At 35.7% G+C, this 23,567-nt stretch overlaps 1 protein-coding gene across 1 annotated transcript in view; it reads right to left on the minus strand.

Moving 5' to 3' along the window:
- Positions 1-23,567, minus strand: part of SPRED1 (sprouty related EVH1 domain containing 1) — a 125,453-nt gene that overhangs the window by 56,721 nt on the left and 45,165 nt on the right. The window contains exon 2 of the mRNA XM_070425299.1: positions 10,293-10,467. Within this exon, the coding sequence (XP_070281400.1) occupies positions 10,293-10,467 (175 nt within the window). The remainder of the gene's footprint in view (positions 1-10,292; positions 10,468-23,567) is intronic.

Raw genomic sequence — 23,567 nt, forward strand, 5'->3', positions numbered from 1 at the left:
TATACATCATGACCAAGTGGGATTTATTCCAGGTACATAGACTTTGCCTATGTTTGTCCAGTTTTGATTGATTTTTGAATGTTGACTCAGAAAGGCTTGAGTCAACATTCAAAAACCAATCAATGTAATCTATCATGTCACCAAGCTAAAGAAGCTCTAGCAGTTAACACAGAAAAGGCACTGCACAAATTCAAACATCCACTCATAATAAAAATTATCAGTAAGTTAGGAATAGAGGGGGATTATCTCAATTTTACACAGATTGCCTATTAAAAAACCTACAACTAACGTCATACTCAAAGGTCAAAGACAATGTGTTTCTACTAAGATCTGATGAAAGCAAGGATGTATACTATTGCCATTCTTGCTCAACATAGAACTGGAAGTTGTAGCCACTGCAATAAGGAAAGAAAAAAATAAAATAAAAGGCATAGATTAAAAAGAAATAAAACTGTTCATAATTTTAGATGACATGTCTACTTTAAACAATCCCAGGGAATCGAACAAAAAACCTCAGAGTTAAGCAAGGTAGCACGATAAACAAAAATTAATCACATTTCCATACACACAATGAACATGCATTAACCAAAATTATAAATACAACATCATTTACAACTGCTCCAAGAAAAATGAAACAGAGGCATACACTTAACTAAATGTATCTATGTGCTGAAAAATGTCAAAAGAATTCAAAGGGGGGAAAAGGAATGCAAAGATCTAACTAGAGACATAGGGCATTCATGGACTGGAAAATTCAATATAGTAATAATGTCAATTCTTTCCAAACTGGCCCATAGGTTTAACACAATTCCTATCAAAATCCTAATAAGGACAAAATTATTCTAAAATTTATGTGAAAAGCAGACCCTAGAATAGCTAAAATAATCTTGAGAAATAAGAATAAAATGGGAGACATCACACTACCCAATATTAAGTCTTACAAATATAGCGACAATAATATATGGTATAATACTTGTGGATGGAAAAATAGAACAATGAAACAAAATGGAGAACATATACAAAAATGCTCAACTGATTTTTAACAAGAGTACAAAAGCAATTTAATGGAGGAAGGACAACCTTTTCAACAAAGGGTGCTAGAAGAACTGGACATTCATAGGCATAAGAAATTAACCTTGACCCAAGTATCATACCTTAGGTAAAAATTAATAACTATAAAACTTTTAGGAAGAAAACACAGGATAAATATTTGGGATCTTAGGGCTAGGCAAAGAGTTCTTAGATTTGATGCCAAAATCATGATCCCTGAAAGGAAAAAGATTGATAAACTGGACTTTATAAAAATTAAAATCTCTGTTCTGCAAAGGACTCTGTGAAGGAGATAAAAAAAAATGGGAGAAAATATTTGCAAACCATATATCCCCAATCAAAAACTGGTATCTAAAATATATAAAGAACTCTCAAAACTCAACAGAAAAAAAAACACAATCCAATGAGAAAAATGGCAAAGGACGTGAACAGATATTTCACCAAAGAAGGTACACATAAACACATGAAAAGATATTCAACATCATTAGCTGTTAGGGAAATCCAAATTAAAACCACAATGAGCTATCATGATTCACCTATACCAATGACAAAATAAAAAATAGTGATTACAGAAAATGCTGGTGAGAATGCCTAGAAACTGGACTGCTCTGGTAAAAATGTAAGACAATATAGCCACTCTGGGGGAAAAGTTTGGCAATTTCTTACAAAACTAAACATGCAACTACCACACAACCCAGCAATTACATTATGGTCATTTATCCCAGAGGAATAAAACATATGTTTACAGAAAAATTTGTATATGAATGTTCTTACCAGCTGTATTTGCAATAGCCCCAAACTGTAAAGAGCCTTCATTTCCTTTAGTGAAGCAATGGTTAAACTTTGGTACACAGTTGTCGTAGAACACCAGGCAACAATAAATAGGAACAAACTATTGATACACACTCAATAACCTGCATGAACCCGCAGGGAACTATGCTGAATGAAAAATACCAATCCTGAAGTGACATATTTATGATCCCAATTACATAACACTTTTGAGATGACAAAATTATAGAAATGGAGAACAGGTGAATGGTTTCCAGGCCAAGAGGGAGGTAGGTGTGCTTTAAGTACCAGGGGAAAGGATTCTTATGTTACTGAACTGTTTCGCATCTTTTCTATCATAGTGGATATATGTGATAAAACTATATTGACCTAAATGCAGACCCAAATGAGTACAAAATTGGGAAAATCTGAGTGTGATGGACTGTGTCAATGTGAATATAGATACTTGTTGTGATACACTAGTTTTGTAAAATGTTACCATGGGGAAAACTGGGTAAAAGGAAAACAAGATCTCTTTACATTATTCTTTACAAGAGCAATTAATGATCTATAATTATCTTGATAAAAAGATCATTTAAAAAATCTACAGAGATTTCAGAAAAATTATTATCAAATTCTGATGAGGAAAACATTAAGAGATATCAAGGAATCCTCCTCACTGTGATAAATGACATCTCAAAATAATATCTAACGTTCTACTTCTCTACACAACACTAGAAATCCCATTAAATTAATAAAAAAGCTAACCGTATCACCAACATTATCTAATATTATTTTGGAAGTTCTGACTAGCACTATACAAAAAGAAGATGAGTTGCATGAAATGAGCTTTAAAAGAAACCAAAAATGACCCTCTGCCCAAATCATATATAATAGTCACTAAATTTTTATATACGTAGAAAAAAACTTAAGTGAATGTACCCATATTTTTAAAAAATTGTTTAGTTATGGGAAAATGAGCAAAAATATACCTAAAAGGGGGGGGGACTAATAAGGGGGAAATCAGTATTAGCAAATACATAAAACTAATTTTAAAAGTATAATATTCACATAAAACCAATAGACAAAAAAGTGGAATTAAATAAGAAGTGGTATGGATTGAATTACATCCTTCTGAAATCTAGAAAGAGAGCTCTCACCAGAAACCGAATCAATGAGTACCCATATCTTGGACTTCCCAGCCTCCAAAATTGTGAGAAAATAAACTTCCACTGTTTTAGCCAGCCAGTCTATGGTATTGTCTTCGGGTGTCATGAGCAAACTAATACAAGAAAAGTCTAGCATAGAGAAGATACTCAAACAGCTGTTTATTAATTAAAAGAATAGCAATCAACCAATCAATTAAAAAGCATGCTACATTCACATGATAATTTAGATTCTAATAGAGCAAAGGTAGTGACAAAATATTTAGAAAGCTAATAGTGAGATAAAAAAAGTTTGAACTTTAACTATTAGGGAAGCTACTAACTATTGTAACAATTTAATTGGAATGTAATGGAAGGAATGTGAAATGTATCACAATCAGGTATAAAGGAGAAAGATGAAGGCAAAATAATCCTGCTGAGCCCAATAGACCAGATCAACCAGTATAAACCGGTAGCTAGAGAATGGAATGACTTTAATCTAAAGCAAGCCAACCTATATATATATATATATATATATATATATATATATATATGGCTAATATGGAAAGTGTCCCCTTGGGAGTTCGACCAGGAGTTCAATTGCTCGCTATGATGTGCACTGACCCCCAGGGGGCAGCGGGGAACATGGCAGGTGACCAGCGGTGGTGGCGGGGGAAACCGTGCAGTGGCAGTGTGTGGGTGACGAGGGAAGGAGGAGGCAAGGAGGCGGGGAATCTGATTGGCCCTGATCGCTGGCCAGGCCTAGGGACCCTACCCGTGCACAAATTTCATGCACTGGGCCTCTAGTTAAATAATAAAGAGGAAGTTTAGTATATTCAGTAAAGAGAGTACTGAAGGAAGTTAAGAGTTAACCTGAAGTTTTCTAAAAAAAAAAAAAAAAAAAAAAAAAAAAAAAAAGAAATTACAAGGCAGGTAATATGGGAAATATGCTAAATCTTAATTTCCAGGAAACAGCTATCACATGGCTCTAAAAGAAAGATAATATATATGCTAACAGGCAGGTTTTATCTCTTCAGGGAATATTGGCAATATTAAGAGTTAACTGTTGAAAAACAACTGCCAAGAGAAAGTCACAAAATTTATGGTTATACGAAGAAGTCATTAATAGTACAATTTATCATCTTTTCAATGAATTGACCCTAAAATGAGCAGCTAATTTTGGACTAGATGAATGTTGTTGTTGTTACCATTATTATTAGCATTTCTTCCAATTCCAATCCTTAACAGAAAAACTGATTTGCCCAAGGTGCTTTCTCTAATTAAATTTTCCTAGTTTTCTGCTTATGACTTATCTGTGACAATAAAAAGGAAATTGTTCCTGTCACTGTTTCCTCAGGACTAGCAATCTGTCTACATTCTCTACTCCACATAAACTCTTAATATGCTATCTATTGTTATTTAGTTAATGTAAAAGAGGGGAAGGCATTTCCATAAATTCAACACTTGCTTTTGGTAAAGATAACTAAGTAATGCAATATCATGGAAGTGATTGCCTTTGGGAAAGGGCAGAAAGATTCAAGATAAAGGAAGTAAAGGCCAGATTATAAAAGTTCCTCCACACAGCCCTGGCCAGTGGTTCAGTTGTTTGGAGTATCGTTCTGTACACCAAAAGGTTGTGGTTTTATTCCTGGTGATCGCACATAGGTAGGCTGCAGGTTTGATACCCAGTGGGGTGTGTGGGAGGCAACCAATCGATGTTTCTCTCTCACATCGAAGTTTCTCTCTCTCTCCCACAAAACAAAACGAAAATCAACAAAAACATATCCTTGGGTAAGGTTTAAAAAAAAAAAAGTTCCTCCCCACAAATAAACTCCCTATACTTCTTTCCTGATTTGTTTTTCCCCTTATCAGTTAGGACTCCCTAGCATATTAATCTTATTTACTTATTGTAACATTTCTTTGTCCCTCACCAAAATGTATATTTATCTTAAAAACTAGAATTTCTGTCATTGTTTATTTGGATATCCCTAGTGCTTAAAACAGTGTCTAGCACACAGCAGCTTCTCAATATATATTTGACTCACCTTTAAAAAGGGAATATTCTCTTTTAATAATGTAGAATTCAGTGAAGTTCCTTCAGGGTAAAATAAAGTAAAAACTCAACAGGTAATTATCTACTGAAGTAGTTTAAATGACTGACAAAAAATTTAGATTGGATTTAAGAAGAAAATAATAAAAAAGATACTCAAGCCAGAGGAATCTAGTGAAACTGGGGAAAATTGAAGGCACAAAGTAATAGAGTAAGCATGAAATTGTAGAGCAAGGGAAGGGGAATAAAAAAGAAATGAGAGGAAATTGTAAAATTCCTCAAATGGAACAGTTCTGGATAACAACCAGATCCAGGAAAGCAGCCTGCTGAAATGAAGACCAAAAGGTCAAGACTGTGCAAGCAAAGTAGCCAAGAATAATGATGAGGTTCAGATGTGGAAGAGTTGCTATGGGAAGGAATTGCTAAGGTCAGTAGATGAAAATGAAAGCGAATGGATGGTGATCTGAATGGAACACTGTCAATAAAGGGGTTTATATATGTATGTAGTTGATAGAGCAATACTTCGGCGAATAAAGCATAATTAAAATTATGCTAACACCATCTATACTCCCACTTCCCCCCCTAACTGTGATATTATAGTCAAAGGAGAACCAGTATCTTTCAAGAGACAGAGCTGCTGAATCTTAAAGAGAAAAGTAGTTAATGCAATTGGTTTTTAGTGGAAGATTGAGGTTTCACAATGCAATAATTCAGAGGCACAATGGGAAAAGCCAAGTAGGAAATTAATGTTCTGTACTTTTATAAAGTTCAATCTAAGGCAGAAAGATGTGTCCCTGGTCTTTTAAAGTGTCCCATGATGGAAAGGGGGTGAGTCTCACTGTTAATAAAGCTACTCCTATGTTTTCTCCCTAGAAAACAAATCCTCTAATTTTGTTTTAGGCTCTAATAACTGAAAAGAAAACTCATTTTTACAATGTCATTTTAAACAATGAAACTATTATCTTACAGGCATTTTTATTTTTTACAGGTCACTTTTTATCTACAACCTAATTATATTTATTAATCTGAAAAACATATCCTTAATCTCTTTGGCAACTTCCTAACCTGAAATTTTTCTTATTTTCCCTTTCTTCACTTCATTTTTGCTTTTATTATTTTTACCTTTACCATTAATAACTTTGTCACTATAAGTTTATAATGATAACTATCGTATAACTTTGCTGACATACACAGTGCCTTTTTCTTATTTCTACAGACTATCTAAAGTAATACATATGTTGTAAGAGTCCTATTGTATCTTTCTGTGTAGCCTATTCCATATTTTGTCATCTCTTAGCACGTAATATGCTTTTAAAAGCATAATTTTAATTACATTTGTAAATTTACAGTATTTTATTGCCTACTACATAAACATAAGAGTACATTCCCATGGTAATTTAAAACTTTTAGTAGTAAATATTTTAGCAAAATTTTAATGTCATTATGGACAGTTTATTCAGCTACTTATAAAGACTTTAAGGGTATATTATAATACAGTGTTTTAAATTTACATATCACATACAGTTCAGCTAAAAACGATTAAAAAAATATAACCTATACATATGATAAAATGTTTTCCAATAAAATAAAGTGTCATACTAACAGAGAAGGGCCTATCTAATATATCTAATAAAAAATGAATGCAAAAGAGAAATTTTCTATTATAGAGAATGTGAAGCTCAGTAAAGGATATCTATACAAAATAACAGTTAAATTTTAGCTAGCATTTAAGAAATATGTGATCGAGGATAACACTAATTTGTACTCGAGAATTAAAGGAAGAAATCAAGGCTATAAAGATTTAGAAGGCAATGGAGGCTACAACTTACACAGATCAAGAAAAGCAGTTCTGAGAATCTATCCTTGTTAAAGACCATTCCATACCCAAGTGTCTGGAAGAAAGGCAGTACTCTGATTACCTTAGAATACAACACCAGTCTACGGCCATACCACCCTGAACGCGCCCGATCTCGTCTGATCTCGGAAGCTAAGCAGGGACGGGCCTGGTTAGTACTTGGATGGGAGAATACAACACCAAACCCTGTTTTTTCTCAGTGCTTTCCAGCTTTTTCCTCAGGCACCCTTAAAAATATAACATTTGTAAAGCATCCAGGAAAGAGGAGTTGCTACCAGTTAAGAGGCAACAAACCAAGAGGCTCCAGCCACTTTTATTCATGGTGCATAGCTTGGGAAGCTCTCACTTCGAGCAGCAAAAGGGTAATTTGTAAAATAAACTCTACCTTTATGAGCATCATAAAAACAAGAAAGAAAGCATCACAGGAAATAATTTCTGAGTACTCAGAATGAACAGATCAATAAATGAATGAGTCCTACCCCCAAAACACACAAGCTGACTTCCTGAAAAAAATCCCAGTCAGCTTACTCTTTATTTATGCTCGTTTCTTATTAAAAAGGAGTGATAAATGAGTGAAATATAAACCTTTTAGAAGTGTAAAAGACATATTTTAATACAAGTGATTGCACATCAAAAGCTGCAAAAACTCTTCTACCAAAGTGCTTCCTTCAGCCTTAAGAAAAGCCATCTTTCCTTTTCACTACTATTACCAGCATTCTGATTTATGAACACTCTTTAAAATATTACCAATATTTCTTTGTTAGCTATACAAATGGCCATGGTACTCCTCTTTACTAATTATCTATTCTTTCTTAAAGACCACAAGTTTTTCTTGGGATATGAGGGGCAGGTATTTCATTTCATTTTTAGAATTTATCTAAGGTAAAGGATTCTAAGATGTGACCGACAGACAAAATGGGTACAAAACAGTTTTTAGCAAATGAGGATTTTAAAGATAACTATCAACTTGGGAAGAACATTGTAAATTTATAGACTCAATAGTCACAGCGTACTTCTTTCTTAGATAAATAAAAAAACTAGAACTCAGCATATGGAATTGAAATAGAACCAATCAATAAAAACATCTACAGAAATGGACATTAAGAATCCAAAATGCAGTGACAATAAAAAAAGAATATATACTTCAATTCTGTATTGCTTCAGAAGTATCTTGATCAAAAGTGTATTACCCAGCAGAGGGGGGTAATTAATCTGCTTATTTCAATGTCACTGTCCTATTTGTCTTGAAATTCCACAAGACACTGCTGTTTTAAATTTATAACCATGCATTATTGCCTCTGCCTTTAATCATACAAGTCCCCACAACCTAAAATGCTTTACTATATAGCTAATCTCTGCAAGAAATATGGCAACCCTCCAAGTGAATAACTTTTCCTTCATGTCTACACTGAGATATATTGATTACCTGTTACACAGATAACAAGCTTCCTCAAGGAGAAGTGGTCAGGTGAAACAACAAATGTTCTGATTCCTAGTCAGTGCATCTATCAGAAGAATGTATTTTTTTGTTAGTCTATTATAATTTTACACCTAAGGGCTCCTTTTAAGCCTGCCATAGGGAATAAGTTTGTGTTCTTTCTGAATCCCAGGTTTATTCGCACTAGCTTTATGACAAAGCCACAATAACCAACCCCTAATCCTTCAGTCTGAGCTGATTCTGATCAGCCTCACTCCTAGTTATGCAGATTATGTCATTTATTAAATTACCCTAAAATAATCTGTCCATTAATACAGCTAATATTTTTAGATCATCAGTATTTTACACTCAGTTTCTAAAATCAACAACTTCTCCTCCAACAACATTTCCCAGTTACCATTAGCTCAGATGAGTAGTATTATAGTCCAGGACAAGTTACCATAAACTCTTTCTGAGTCTACAAAGCCTTATTTTAAACTAAAGGCCTGGCGCATGAATTCGTGCATGGGTGGGGTCCCTCGGCCTGACCAGTGATCAGGGCCAATCGGGCCGGCCAGCTTGGGGGGAGGGACCGAGGGAGGTTGGCTGTGGGAGCACACTGACCACCAGGGGGCAGCTCCTAAGTTGAGTGTCTGCCCCCTGGTGGTCAGTGCGTCCTCATAGTGACCGGTCATAACCGTTGCTTAGGATTTTATATATATAGATTAGCAATAGTATGTGCCAACCACCATCTTATGGAAAGCCAGAATCACCTTTAGATATTGGGGTTTCCTACAATCCTAAAATGACATTCTGGTTCACTGAGATACATTGTTAGGAGTGAGTCATAAGCTCACAAAACACTAGAACTGGGAGACTTTCAAGATGACTTAGGATAACTCTCCCTTTCACTGAGGCAGAAACCGGGGCACAAGAAAGTTAGTTTAACAAGAAAAGTTAAATAACTGAAATAATTCAATAGTAAAGATTATTCAGAAACCAATAACCAAAATTAAAAATAAATTTATTTAAAATGCTAAAGCCCTGACTGGGTAGCTCAGTTGGTTAGAGCATCCTCCTGGTATGCAAAGGTTGTGGGTTTGATCCTTGGTCAGGGCACATACAAGAATCAACCAATGAATGCATAAATAAGTGAAACAACAAATTGATGTTTCTCTCTCTTTCTCCCTCCCCTTTAAATCAACAAATTAAAAATAACTTAAAATGTTCATGTATGAAAATTTTAGAATTTAAAATACATTTTTCAATAGAAAAAAACATCATAGATGCTTAACCAGTCCACAAACATATTTTCATGTGCCACGAAATTATTACTCTTCTTTGATTATTTTCAATTATTTAAAAATGCTAAAACCAACTCATGGGCCGTACGAAAACAGGTGGCAGGCCTGGATTTGGCCTGTGGACTATATAGCTTGCCAGCCTCCAGTCTAGGAGATAGTGGAGAGAAGGAGAGGCAGGGTGTACCTGGTTTAATAACTAGGGCAGTGATAACGAACCTATGACACGCATGTCAGAGGTGACACGCGAACTCATTTTTTTGGTTGATTTTTCTTTGTTAAATGGCATTTAAATATATAAAATAAATATCAAAAATATAAGTCTTTGTTTTACTATGGTTGCAAATATCAAAAAATTTCTATATGTAACACGGCACCAGAGTTAAGTTAGGGTTTTTCAAAATGGTGACACTCCGAGCTCAAAAGGTTCGCCATCACTGAACTAGGGGGACTACCCAGGAACACTTCCATTAAACTTAACCACAAAAGCAGCTCTCCTCTAACACGGGTGCATTAATGTTATTTCCAGTTGCAAAAAAAAACCAGGAATAGTTCATCGTGCTTAATATTAAAAGAGTTTCAGAAAACATAACCATTGATCCTGGGCAAAAATAATTCTCATCAATTATGGCACACTAATAATTATTTTAAATTAGTAATTCATTCTATGGAATCTTAAAATTATAATAAATGCATTATCAGTTACCATTTTGTCCCTGAGCCGCTCTCCACGGATAAGAAAGTCAGAGCAGCCATCCTCTTCCTGGTGGGAGGCTCTGCAGACAGTGACGCAGCTCAGTCCACTACCTCCGAGGGGCAGCCATCCGCCACTGGAGTCATCCCGGGTCATCACCACAGCTCGCACTCGTGCATAACTATTACTAAAACAAAGGCAAAGATTATAAGTTAGTTTTTCCGTAAACAAAAACCAGCCAAGCTTCCAGTCTTGTTTGAGAAATCAAAGACCACATCAATTAAAGTGCTTACTACTTCCATGATAGCCTACAGAAAGTAATCTACTTGAAAGATGTCAAAAACATAAACTAACTTAAAAGGTTAACCTTTATTTTAAAGATCAACCTCACAATAAAAGGCTATAGAACTCAATTAATCATTTGAATAGTTCAAGCACATTTGATTGTCATGGAACAAGTTAAGAAAAACCCCAGAGACAAACACTGTCAAATTACATAGGCCTTCATCAAATTTGTCTATATATATTCAACTGCTGCAGTACAACCAGGACAAATTACTGCTATATTTTAGTATATTTAATAGTGACACCTATAACTTTCTAACATTTCTGGAATTTATTATAAATAAAATTCTGAAACTCAGACACCATGTTTTGTATATCTTCTCAGCTTGGAACCTAAATCACACTAATCATATAAAGACAAATGTTCTGTTTCAATAACTTATCAAGTAATTGAAACCTGAATTTCATGCCTTCTTTTTGGAAGACTATTCGTAAGAGACTACACTACATTCTAGTTCCATTCTGAATCATTTCCCAATATTAACCGCAAATACCCTTTACATAAAATCTAAGAAGTGTGTTTCATCTACTAATGTTCTAAATAACTGACATCTAAGCATTTTAGTTCTAATGCTTTTAATATAATAATTATTGATGAAATCCTTTCTAAAAAATAGTATACCTTGCTAACTTAGAATAATATATTGAACATAAACTTAAACTTGTTTTGGTGATTGAATATCAACTGAAGTTCTATGTTAATAGTTCTATGCTACTCAGCCTCTATGTTATAAGTCCTAGGTTGCCAGTTGTCATTTCTCTTGCCATAGTGCCTGTTTAAAATAGTCCACTTTCCTTTTTTCACTTTACATATTTTATTGAAGTATACTTTACACACAATAACATATTCCGATCTCAATATATAATTCCATAAATTCTGACAAATGTACATGTCTTCATAACCAACACTGGTAATCATGCTATAAAAGATTTTATGACTACAGAAAAGTCCTTTAAACCTCCTTCCCATCAAATAGACAACCATGGTTCTGATTTCTCTAACATACACATTAGTTTTGCCTATTATGGGATTTCATATACATGGAATCAGTGTCAATACTTGTACCTTTTAATTCACAGGGTAGTATGTTTTTATATATATACTAGTGATCCAGCGCACGAAATCGCATGAGACCCAGACCCCCGAGTCCCGGAGTTCCGTGGGACCCAGAGTCAAGTCCCCACCCACCTGCACGCTCCTCACCACACACGCAGCCCCGCCCACCCGCATGCACCTCACCATGCATGCAGCCTACTGGTGACCGATCTTTGGTTGTTACGGTGTTACGACCACTGGGTTTTTTATTATATAGATATTTTTACTGACTTCAGAGAGGAAGAGATAGAAACATCAATGATGACAATCATTGATTGGCTGCCTCCTGCATGCCCCCTACTGGAGATCGAGCCTGCAGCCCAGGCATGTGCCCTTGACAAGGATCAAAACCCAGGACCCTTCAGTCTGCAGGCCAAAGCTCTATCTACTGAGCCAAACCAGCTAGGGCGGGTAGTATGTTTAATTGTAAACTAAAAAACTGTTTTCCAAAGTGGTTGTACCATCATACAGCCCATCAATAATGTATGGTAGCATCAATAATGTATAGAAGTTGTGCCACATCCTTACCAACACTGAATGTTTTCAGACTTTTAAATTTTATTCATTGTACTGAGTATATACTGGTAACCTATGCTGGTTTTAATATCAATTTCTCTGATAAATCATGATGTTGAACATCTTTTCATATGCTTACCGGCCATCTGTATAGCTTCTTTGTTAAGTCTTTTGATCATTTTTTTATTATGCTGTTTTTATTACCAATTCTTCTAGAAGTTCTTTATATATTCTGGACACAAATCTCCTGTAAGAGAGCTGTACACTTTTAAAACTATACTGTGTTGTGGCTTAGTGAGGAGTCTAAAGTCAAACTTTCATACATTGGATTCTGGCTCCAAAACTTACTAGCTGTGTGTCCTTGAAACGTTACAGAGAAGTTACAGAACCCACCTTTAATAAATGTAAACAATGCCTGGGATATAATAATCACTATTATTACTACAACAAAGAATTTTAAATTGAAGTAGCTGTCATCCTGATAATTCAAAGCCATATAGGGAAAAATAAAATGTACATGGTCAACCATAATCCTCTATTTTTGGGGTCAAAATAACTTTTTATATAGAAGCTTTGATAGTCTTTAGCTTTACAGGTGACCATTCTACCTAAACTTTTCATTATTCAGTTATTCAGAGGCTCTAATTCTGATTTAGGCCCAATTCTTACCAATCTTCAACTCAGAGTACTGGTCAGTGGAGGTGTGGGTGCATAAAAGCTGGACTGAATTATACCAAAACCCAGCACCTAACTTAGACATATTAGGTTTAAATGTTTGTGAACTAAACTCATACATTTGAAGCTCAACACATTTGAAGTCCAGTGAAGTTACCAAGTCACAAAGGAAGTGGGTCAAAACCTAAATTCAAGTTCCCAATAATCATTTAAGTGTCTATTTACTATAGAACCCCGACTCTTCCTTCTTGCTTAATTATTTAGTCAGCTGGGAAATTTAAGAATTTTATACTAGATTCTTTAAGACTTGGAGTAAAATACCCAATGCAGAAGCTCAGGGTACCTTGACCTCAGAATGGGAGAGCAGTTGTTCTCTTTAGGGCATAGACTCTTATTTTATCATCTTTGAGTCTTTCTCTCATTTACAATTTGTATAATGGTTCTCAGACATATTTTATATTTTAAAAATATAAAAATATACATAAGTAAGATTATTTTTAAAATATTTAAAAGCCTCGTGGTTATTTTACAATGGTGAAATTTGATATTTTTCCCTTCATTTCTCAGTTTCTTCAAAAATTATTTTTATTCATATTTATAAACTGTAAGTAATCTAAATAAATTAAAACCCATTTTTAACTGCCTTTGGCTTTATACAAGACTAGAGGCCCGATGCACAAAATTCATGCAAGAGTAGGCCTTTCTTTCCCTGGCTGCTGGCACCAGCTTCCCTCTGGCACCCAGAACCTGGGCTTCCCTCCAGCTGCCAGCAAGCATCTGGGACCCCTGGCTTCCCTCGCAGCCCTGGCTTTGTCCGGAAGGTCGTCCGGTCTACTTAGCATATTATGCTTTTATTATTATAGATATCGTAAACAATTTAGAATGTTATTTTTAAAAGTGTATAAATATGTTTCAAACAAAAGTATCTCTAACATAATTCCTCTCAATACCTCTAAAAACTTTAATGTACTCCAAAGCCTATTATGTAAATCTGTATTCACCCTTCCATAGCCTTCATTAGCTTATAATTTAACAACTCAGCTGTCAACTTCAAGACCTAAGATTAGAATACCATAAAAGTCAAGCTGTTCAATATTGTGTGGGGCTTTTTTTTTTTCAAAGACCTTCATTCTTGACAAGGTTAATCTTTTCCACCAGTTTTTCATCTCATAACCTCCTTGCCTTCAAATGTCTTCTTTTCCCAAATAAAGCAGCAACTCTTGTCTAAAACATGCAACCACTCCGAAAGACTAATAGCAGCTCTTACAAACTCTGTCATACTCTTCTTCCTTGTAGCAGAGTAAAATTTGCACTTGTCATTCCCTCCTTAGATAAAAGTGACCTAAGGGCAAGAAACCAAATCCTATCCTTCTATTTAAAGTATAACAGACTATTTTTTCCTGGTCATGCAAACAATAGAAGTCCATTCTAATAAATATAGAAAATAAGTAAAAGTAATATTTGCCATCATGGAATTAATATTCAAAATTTTGTTGGATTTTTACTCTCTGGGTATCATATTTGCAATTTATTCTTCTCTGACACAGCAGTCATTTATAATAACAATGTGCTCTCAGAATTTCACTCTTGAGTGTCTTTAAAATATTTAGTTGAAAGGCATTTATTCCAACTGATTTATCCAAAAAGACAAATCTGACAAGAATTTAGTTCTGTAGTATTATTTTCGAAAATACTTCCAACTAAAGCTCTGTTCTTCACTTCGACAATGAACTACATAACAACCACTTTTGCAGCCTAGCTTTCATTCCAATGAAGTGAAGAGACTCTTGTAAAATGATGCTTGGTTTCCTTTATTTTATTCAAAATCTAAATTGAACCTCAATTGTTAACCTCTGGTCTTATTTGAACAATTACATCAAATATATCCTTTCATGCCATAGTAGGCGATTTGGAAATCAAGGTGAGAGGTAATGTTGGATTGGACTAGAGTGCTAATAATGAACACAGAGAAACTGACTGATTTGGGTGGATGTTGGAGGAAGAGCCAAAGGACTTGATGAGGTTATAGCAACACAGTAAGTATTCTAAATTATCTAAAATTCTTAATAGTAACTATGACCTTTATTTTATAAAATTTTCAACTGGCATTTCAATAAAGTTAAAGCAAAATGAGGACCAAACACAAAGATAAATGGACTCTTAAACCTCCTGCTGTTATTAACAAGCCTACAATATATCCACTAATCTACCTTCTTGCTCTTTTCATTCTTTCTTTACTCTCCTTCAAATGGGTTGTCTTTGTTCTATTAATCTGCATAAATTCTTTTTATTATAAATACTAATTCTTTGCCAGTTATGTGATTCATAAACCTGGCTTCTTTTATTTCTAAATGTTGTCTTTTAAAGAACAAAGCTTTTATTTTACCATGGTCAAATGTATTTCTTTTCCTTTATGATTTATGCTGTTGACTTTTTGTAAGATCTCATACATAACTATTTTAAGCCCTTTACATCCTAGTAAGAAATAAAACCTTTTTTCTTTTGAAGTCATTTTAGCAAACAGAATACTCTATTTTCTGTCAAAGTAAGAAAGTCCCTTGAATCACCTATGTCAAGCAGAGCAAGTATTCATGTATTTACTAAATTATAACACATACTAGTCCTTTTCCATTGCCCAGAAATGAAATGTTTCTCAGCTACATATGCTTCTCTGTTCTCCTGGACATGGAAACCAGGGCTTCACAGCTGTTGTATAGTGTTGCTGAATTGAGACTTATCTCCAATAATTTTTCTTCATCTCTAGTGCCCATTCTGCTCCAGCATGGATCTGTACAGAAAACTTCCCCCTCCCATTCCTAAACTTAATCCAACTTCTAAACCTTTCTGCCCTTTCATAGTTTAAAACTTCCAGGTGTTTGTTTTTTGTTTTTAACTTCATTGATATGTTTAACATTATTTCAAACAGTTCTCAATTATATCTTTTCCAAAAATAAAAACTGGCAAATTATTACGATATTGCCAATATACATTAGTTATGTACCTTCTTAATCAGTTTCCTAACAAAAGAGGATATTTAATAAAGATTTCTACAACTTGAAAGCACAGAAAAATTTGTAACAAGGAGAGAAAACAGGCAGAGAGATTACTAAGGAAGTTGTTATAACAAATTTTACATAATAATATCTTAATAAAATAGATGTTTATATAGACACATTGTCACAATACTAAACCTATCTATAAGGGAAACTAGAAAATGTAGTCTGTATTTCCAGGCAACCATGTACCCATACAAAATTGGGAACTAGTCCGGCCGGTGTTGCTCAGTGGTTGAGCATGGACCAGGAACCAAGAGGTCACAGTTCGATTCCTGGTCAGGGCACATGGCCAGGTTGTGGGCTCAGATCCCAGTATGGGCGTTCAGGAGGCAGCCGACTGATGATGTTTCTCTCTCATCAACGTTTCTATCTCTCTGTCCCACTCCCTTTCTTTCTAAAAAATTCAATAAAATCATATATTTTTAAAATTTTTTAAATTGAGAACTACAGAAAATGAGGAGCTCTCTATGGAGCACCCCTGTGCCTTTCACCACCCCCACCTTACTCTAGGAGCATTTTTCTTGCCTCTTTCTTTCTCCTAAACTCCAAAGGCCCTTCTTTTGCCCCTGTAACTTGTTTCCTAAGCCCACTTCTTGGAAGGAAGGAAGGAAAGAAGGAAGGAAGGAAGGAAGGAAGGAAGGAAGGAAGGAAGGAAGGGAGGGAGGGAGGGAGGGAGGGAGGGAGGGAGGGAGGGAGGGAGGGAGGGAGGAAGGGGAGGGGAGGGGAGGGGAGGGGAGGGGAGGGGAGGGGAGGGGAGGGGAGATATAGGCAAGCTCTCAGGCAGAAAGGTAAAAGAAAATATTAACATATTGGTATCAAATGCTCTCAGCATGGGTCTGGAGGTGTTGCGGTAGGGAATGGGATAGTAGAGAGAAAGAAAGGAGAGAGGAACACAGAAAAAGAGAGAAAAACAAAGGAAAGGAAAGTGTTTTAGAAATGTTAAGTTTAGAAACAGCCAGCTATTACATTATAAATTACCAACTGGCAATTAGAAATGTACAAAAATTTAGGAAACAGATCTGGAAAAAAAAAGCCAGATCTGTGTAAGTCATATTGTTTTGTATAGAAATGGTTCTTAAATTGAGGTACTAGGGTGATCACTGATGCTACTGAAATTGTGATTAAAGCTATGGACTATTTCTCTGCAAAAACCCCCACAAACACATATAGTTAAAAATTCATATCTGAATACAATTCCAAGAGGTTCACAAACCTGAGATTAAGAATAATTGGTCTAACGGGCAATGTTGCTCTGCAATAGATTCTTAGGTGCTATAATTTACAGATTTATCAAGATGAAATTCCCCAGCAAATTAGTTACCTGAATGCTGGTTAAGTGAAGTTATATCATCCTCTCGCAAGTAAACCATAAAAGTACCACACTTCCAAGGGAACAAAATACTTAATATTTGAATGGTAGTTTTACTGGGAGGGGGCAGTGTGGGGTAAAGGGGGTCAATGGGAAAAAAGGGACATATGTAATACTTTCAACAATAAAGATAAAAATAAGCAATATTCAGAAAATGAAAACGAAATCAATAAAAGATCAATTTAAGTGGAAAAGGGACGTAGAGGAAGGAGGTCAGAATCACAGTTGGCTTTGGACATGGGAAGGGTCCTAAGACAAAGAGTGCAGGCGTCTTATGAGCTGCAAAAGGAAACTGATTCTTCCTCGGAGCCTCCATCCAGAAGGAATGCAACCCTATCAAGACCTTGATTTTAGCCTCATGATTATCTGGACTTCTTACCTTCAGACTACATCAAAACAAAATAGCCTCTCCCCCCACTCCCCCCCAAAAAAGATACTTAGAATCCCTTAACATTTGTTCCTTACAATAAGAATTTATAACATTTCCCACAGAGGGATATTTACAGTAACAAAACATCCTATTCCCCACAATGTATTTTATTTTTTAAATTTATCTTTTTAAATTTTACTTTTTAAATTGGTACTTGATGGTTAGCTGTGGCTAATAATTCTTACTTAAAGCAAAAAGTGGACACTGTTCCATTTTTCTGATTTAAATTAAGTACATGATATCCTTGTGTGTACCACCATGTGATTATATGAAAAGTTGCTTTCCACCAGATAGGAAGAAGACATAGTAGTCTACTACCGTTGTTTCTTGGTGTCTTCAGTAAAATTACACTGCTTGGTCTTATGATCTGTAGTAGCAGAAATATTAATGGAAAAATGTGGATTTATAACTAAGATGAAGCAATTCTCTTCTGACTACTTCAGGGCAATGGCAAGAGAATTCAATGAGAGAGCAATGCTCTCTTTGGTCAGAGAAAGACTCAAAGAGATTCAGTTGACACTCAGGAGGCAATTCATTCATTGTTAGCATTATAAAATGACTAGAGGCCCGGTGCATGAAATTCGACCACAGGTAGGGTCCCTATGCTTGGCTGGTGATCAGGGACCATTGGGGCTTTCTGGCTGCTGGCCGGGGCCTTCCTTCATTCCACACTGCCCCCTGGTGGTCAGCACACCTCATAGCGAGCAATCAAACTCCTGGTCTCTTGGTTGAACTCCCAAGGGGACACTTTGCATATTAGCCTTTTATATAGAGAGATTTTTTGCTAATGAAGCCAGCAGAATTCCTTACATTTGTACCCACAACTTTTGAATATGTTGCCAACTCCTTCTATGGTTCTGCACATGCAACCTTATTTAGTAGAAGCAAAGATCACTTGCTTTTAAAATGCACCTGTAAGTAAGTATTTGAGTACAGCTTACTCATGTTGAGAATGCATATAACCAGACATATAACATCTTAGCATTTAATGGCAAGGATCAGAGAAATAACAAGGGTAAGCTGGCAACCCTGCATATCTAGGAGGCCAATTATTCGAGGATCAGGCAAACAAGCCGAGGATGCTAAAGGGATATGGAATCAAGAGTGCTTTCAGCAGATGCAGAATCTAGTCAGAATTTAGGAGACTTCAATGATATAGGTACATAATTACACAATGTTAACATTTCATCGTGTAGAAGGAAGTCTAAAGAGTTCCTCTAAAAATGCCACACTAGCTATTTGCCCTTATGCTTTTTAGTCTGGGAATAAAAAGCATAAGGGTAAATAGCTAATTCTAATTGTGAGGCCTTTGAAAATTTTAAACATTTTTCCTCCCAAATGCAACATAAATGGATTCAATATTCACTGAAACTTATTACCCTACAGCAGTGCTGTCCAATAGAAATATATCGCAAGCCATATATGTAATCTTCAATTTCCTAGTAGTTATATTTAAAAAGTAAAAAGAGGAAGATGGCATTGAAAGTGGCTCCAAGGGCCCATCACTCAACAGAAATACTAAGGGTAAAAATTGTCAGAATCTTCTCTGTCAGAACTCTAGAAAATAGTCAAAGGTTTACAGAGACCAAGCAAGTGCTATACCAAAAGGCAGCTTAAAAAAGATAGGAAAGCTGTGGGCACTATTACTTGTCGTTGGCCTAACCCCACTTTCCACTCCACACCTCAGCAGTGGTCTTGAAGAAGGCAGCCTGCGTTCTCAGCATGGGATCCTGGCCCCTGGTTCCAGAGAGAGTAGAACAGACCTTAAGCTCAAAGAATTGTGTCTGGAGCTATTATGTGAAGGATCAACACAAGGTGTTTGTATTCCTCAAACACACCGTAAAGCAAACAAACAACCAGCTGCTGCCAAGCACAAAATATCACAGAGGCCAACAACAGATGTACCAAAAGCCTGGGAGGAAAAGCTGGGGAGACAGTTTCTTTAGGGAACTAGGGCTATTAAAACTGATCTCATATACTGGGGAATTCAGAAAGCCACATGCACACACAAGGTACAACACGTGTGCAGGAAGAATCTGAGAAGACCCTAAGTTCTTATCTTGGGCTGACCTCTAGGCTCATGCAGGAAGTAAAGGGTAAGGCAAAGTTGGCTAAGCTTTGAAAGAGTGCCTTGATATAATATGCAAAGACTGGGAGAGTTTTTCTTTCTTTTTTTTTTTTTTAGCTCCTGGTGTTCAAGGAAATATGTCAAAGCATGAGAAAACCGTAGGCTAAATGAACAGACTTCAGATACCACACATGGCAAAGAATAAAGACTGTACAAAAATAGTTCAGAAAAGTAACTAAACAAATTACATCCCACAGCCAGCAACAAAAACAAACACTGAAGTATCTGATTTCCAGAGTTATCACAGTATAATATTAAAAATGTTCAGTTTCCAACAAAAATGTACGAAGCATGAAAAGAAACATGAAAGTTTGGCTTATTCACAGATGAAATTAACAGAAATGATCTCTGAGGAAGTACATGCATTGGACTTCCTATTACAAACACTTAAATCAACTGTCTTAAATATACTCAAAGGAAATCAGGAAAACAATGTATGTGCAATAAAGAAACAAATTATAAAAAGGAACCAAACAAATTCTGAAGCTGATAAGTACAGTAACCAAAATGAAAAATGTACTGCAAGGTTTCAATACCAAGCTAATTTGAGAATGGAGAAGAATTTGTGAGCTTAAAGAATGGTAAACTGATATCATCCAGTCTTAGGTACTGAAAGAAAAATGAAGAAAAAGGAACAGAGCCTAAGAAATCTGTGGAACACTATAAAATATACCATCATATATGTAATGGGCAATCTCTGGAGAAAAAAGAATAGGAAAGAATATTTGAAGAAAAAAGGGCCAAAAAACTTCCCATACTTTGTGAAATACATAAATCTACACATCCAGGAAGTTAAACTCCAAAAAGGTTAAAGAGCTAGAAACCAAGACATAAACAATTAAGTTGTTGAAAGACAGAGAATCTTGAAGGTGCAAGAGAGAAACTACTCATTATATACAAGGGAGCCTCAATAAAATTAAGAGTCAATTTCTCATAGAAAATAATGGAGGTAAGAGGCAGGGAGATGACACATTTAAAGAGCTGGGAGAGAAATGATCAACCCAGAATTATACACAGCAAAACCATCCTTCAAAAGTGAAGAGGAAAATAAGACATTCTCAGATAAAGATCAGGGAGTGTAACATATTGGTAAATGTAAAACCATTAACAAAACAAAACAATATAAATATAACACCATTATTAACTGTGGAAATCAGATACTTCAGGGCTTGTTTTTGTACGGCATTTTGGGCTTGTAATTTCTTTTTGTTGTCAATAATTACAAATCTAAATTAATAGTCACAATATACAAATGTAATTTGTGACAATTACAACATAAAAAGGAGTAGACATCTGTATAGAGGCAGAATTTTTATATCCTATTAAAGTTAAACTAGTAACAATTTACACTGAGTTGTTATAAATTTAGAATGTTAATTGTAATCCCCATGGTAACCACTAAAAAAATATCTAAAAAATATATGGAGAGAATAAGAAATTAGAGGGAGTTAAAAATACTACAAAAAAAAAAATCAAATGCACAAAACAGAAATGGAGAAAATAAAGAACAGAAAAGGTACGAAATATGCAAAAAACAGAAAAATGGCAGAAGTACTTCATTATTAATGACTTCACATGTAAGTGGATTAAACTCTAATCAAAAGGCAGAGACTGACAGGATTTTAAAACATACACACAATCCAACCATATACTATCTACAAGAGATTCACTTTATATCCAAAACCACAAACAGGTTAAAAATGAAAGGATGGGTCCAGCTGGCATGACTCAGTGGTTGATCATCCACCTATGAACCAGACGGTCAGGGTTCAATTCACAGTCAGGACATATACCTGGGTTGCAGGCTTGATCCCCAGTGTTGGGTGTGTAGAGGCAGCCCATCAATGATTCCCTCTCATCACTGATGTTTCTCTCTCTCTCTCTCCCTTTCTCTTCCTCTCTGAAATCAAAAATATATTTAAAAAAATAAAATAAAAATGACAGGATGGGAAAAAATATTCCATGAAACAATAACCAAAAGAGAGCTGGGATGAATATATTAGTAACACCCCAGAGTCCTACTTAAACTAAAACATTTTTAGAGACAAAGGTCATGATACATTGATAAAAGAGTCAATCAAGATGTAACAATTATAAACATACTAGGGGCCTGGTGCACGAAGATTCGTGCATGGGGGGGGGGGTGGCTCCCTCAGCCCGACTTGCACCCTCTCCAATCTGGGAGCCCTCAGGGGAGCCCTCTCCAATCCAGGAGTTTCTGTCTGTCTTTGCAATCATATGAGCGAATTATCTGAGACCCCCCAACCCAGTTTGGTTTGTTGCTCACAGAATAATAGAGGCATTTGTTTTTTCTTTGCTTCATTGGTGGAGATTTCCTGCAAGTTTTAGGATATCTTCCCTTTTATTTTTCTGAGACACACTGATTTTACTTATGTCTCTCACCTTTGCTTTCCCTCCAACCCCCACAGCAACAGTAACTTGCTCCAGGCTCACTTTGCTCTAGTGCAGTGGTTCTCAACCTTCTGGCCCTTTAAATACAGTTCCTCACATTGTGACCCAACCATAAAATTATTTTCTTTGCTACTTCATAATTGTAATGTTGCTACTGCTATGAACCGTAATGTAAATATCTGATATACAGGATGGTCTTAGGCGACCCCTGTGAAAGGGTCGTTCGACCGCCAAAGGGCCGCGACCCACAGGTTGAGAACTGCTGCTCTAGTGTCTAGGAGATCCGTCTGCCACCAGAACTACGATTCCCAGCATTCCTGGTGCTCCCTGCGCTCTGGGCTTCCGCTTCTGGTCCTGGGGCTGCCACAAGAACTACTATTCCCAGAATTCCTGGTGCTCTCCGCGCTCTTGGTTTTCCCTTCCTTCTCTGTCTCAGTCCCACAGCCTCCCACTCTGCCAAGTCCTCCAAGCTGCCAGCTCTCCCTCTCCACTCTCCGCTGGCTCTCCCGCTCTGCTCTCCGCCTGGCGCCTGTGTATGCAAATTAACCCGCCATCTTTATCGGGTTGATTTGCATACTCACTCCTGATCGGCTGGTGAGCGTAGTGGAGGGATGGTCAATTTACATGTTTCTCTTTTATTATATAGGATTATGTAGGATACGCACCAAATAGCAGGGCCCAAAACTATATAGAGTAAAAACTGACAAAACTGAAGGGAGAAATAAATAGATCTACAATCATAGTTGGAAGACTTCAACACTACACTTTTAATAATTAACATAACATCATCTATAAAACAATGAAATACTAATATGCTACAGTGTTAATGCTAAATGAAAGAATTCATACACACGAGGTCACATATTACATGGTTCCATTTATATGAAATATCAAATATAGATAAGTCTATACAGACAGAAAACAGATTGGTGATTGCCAGTGAATTGAGGGTGGGGGATAAAAGGGAATTAACTGTTTAATGGATATGGTGTTCTTTTTAAGGTGATAAAAGTGTTTTGGAACTAGAGTGAGATGATGGTTACAAAAATTGTTAATGTACTAAATACCACTGAATTGTATACTTTAAAATGGTTATATTTGTTAAATGGTTAAATTTGTGAATTTCATCTCAATTTTTATAAAGTAAAAACAGGCAAAATTAATATTAATAGTATATTTAATCTAATATGTCCAACATAATATCATTTTAATAAAAAATATATATAAATAATTCGTTAGATTTTTTTTCCCATTAGATTT

The sequence above is a fragment of the Myotis yumanensis genome, unplaced genomic scaffold (assembly GCF_028538775.1).
Source record: "Myotis yumanensis isolate MYYU_CA2020_CCGP unplaced genomic scaffold, mMyoYum1.0.hap1 SCAF_1, whole genome shotgun sequence".
In the NCBI taxonomy this organism is placed as follows: Eukaryota; Metazoa; Chordata; class Mammalia; order Chiroptera; family Vespertilionidae; genus Myotis; species Myotis yumanensis.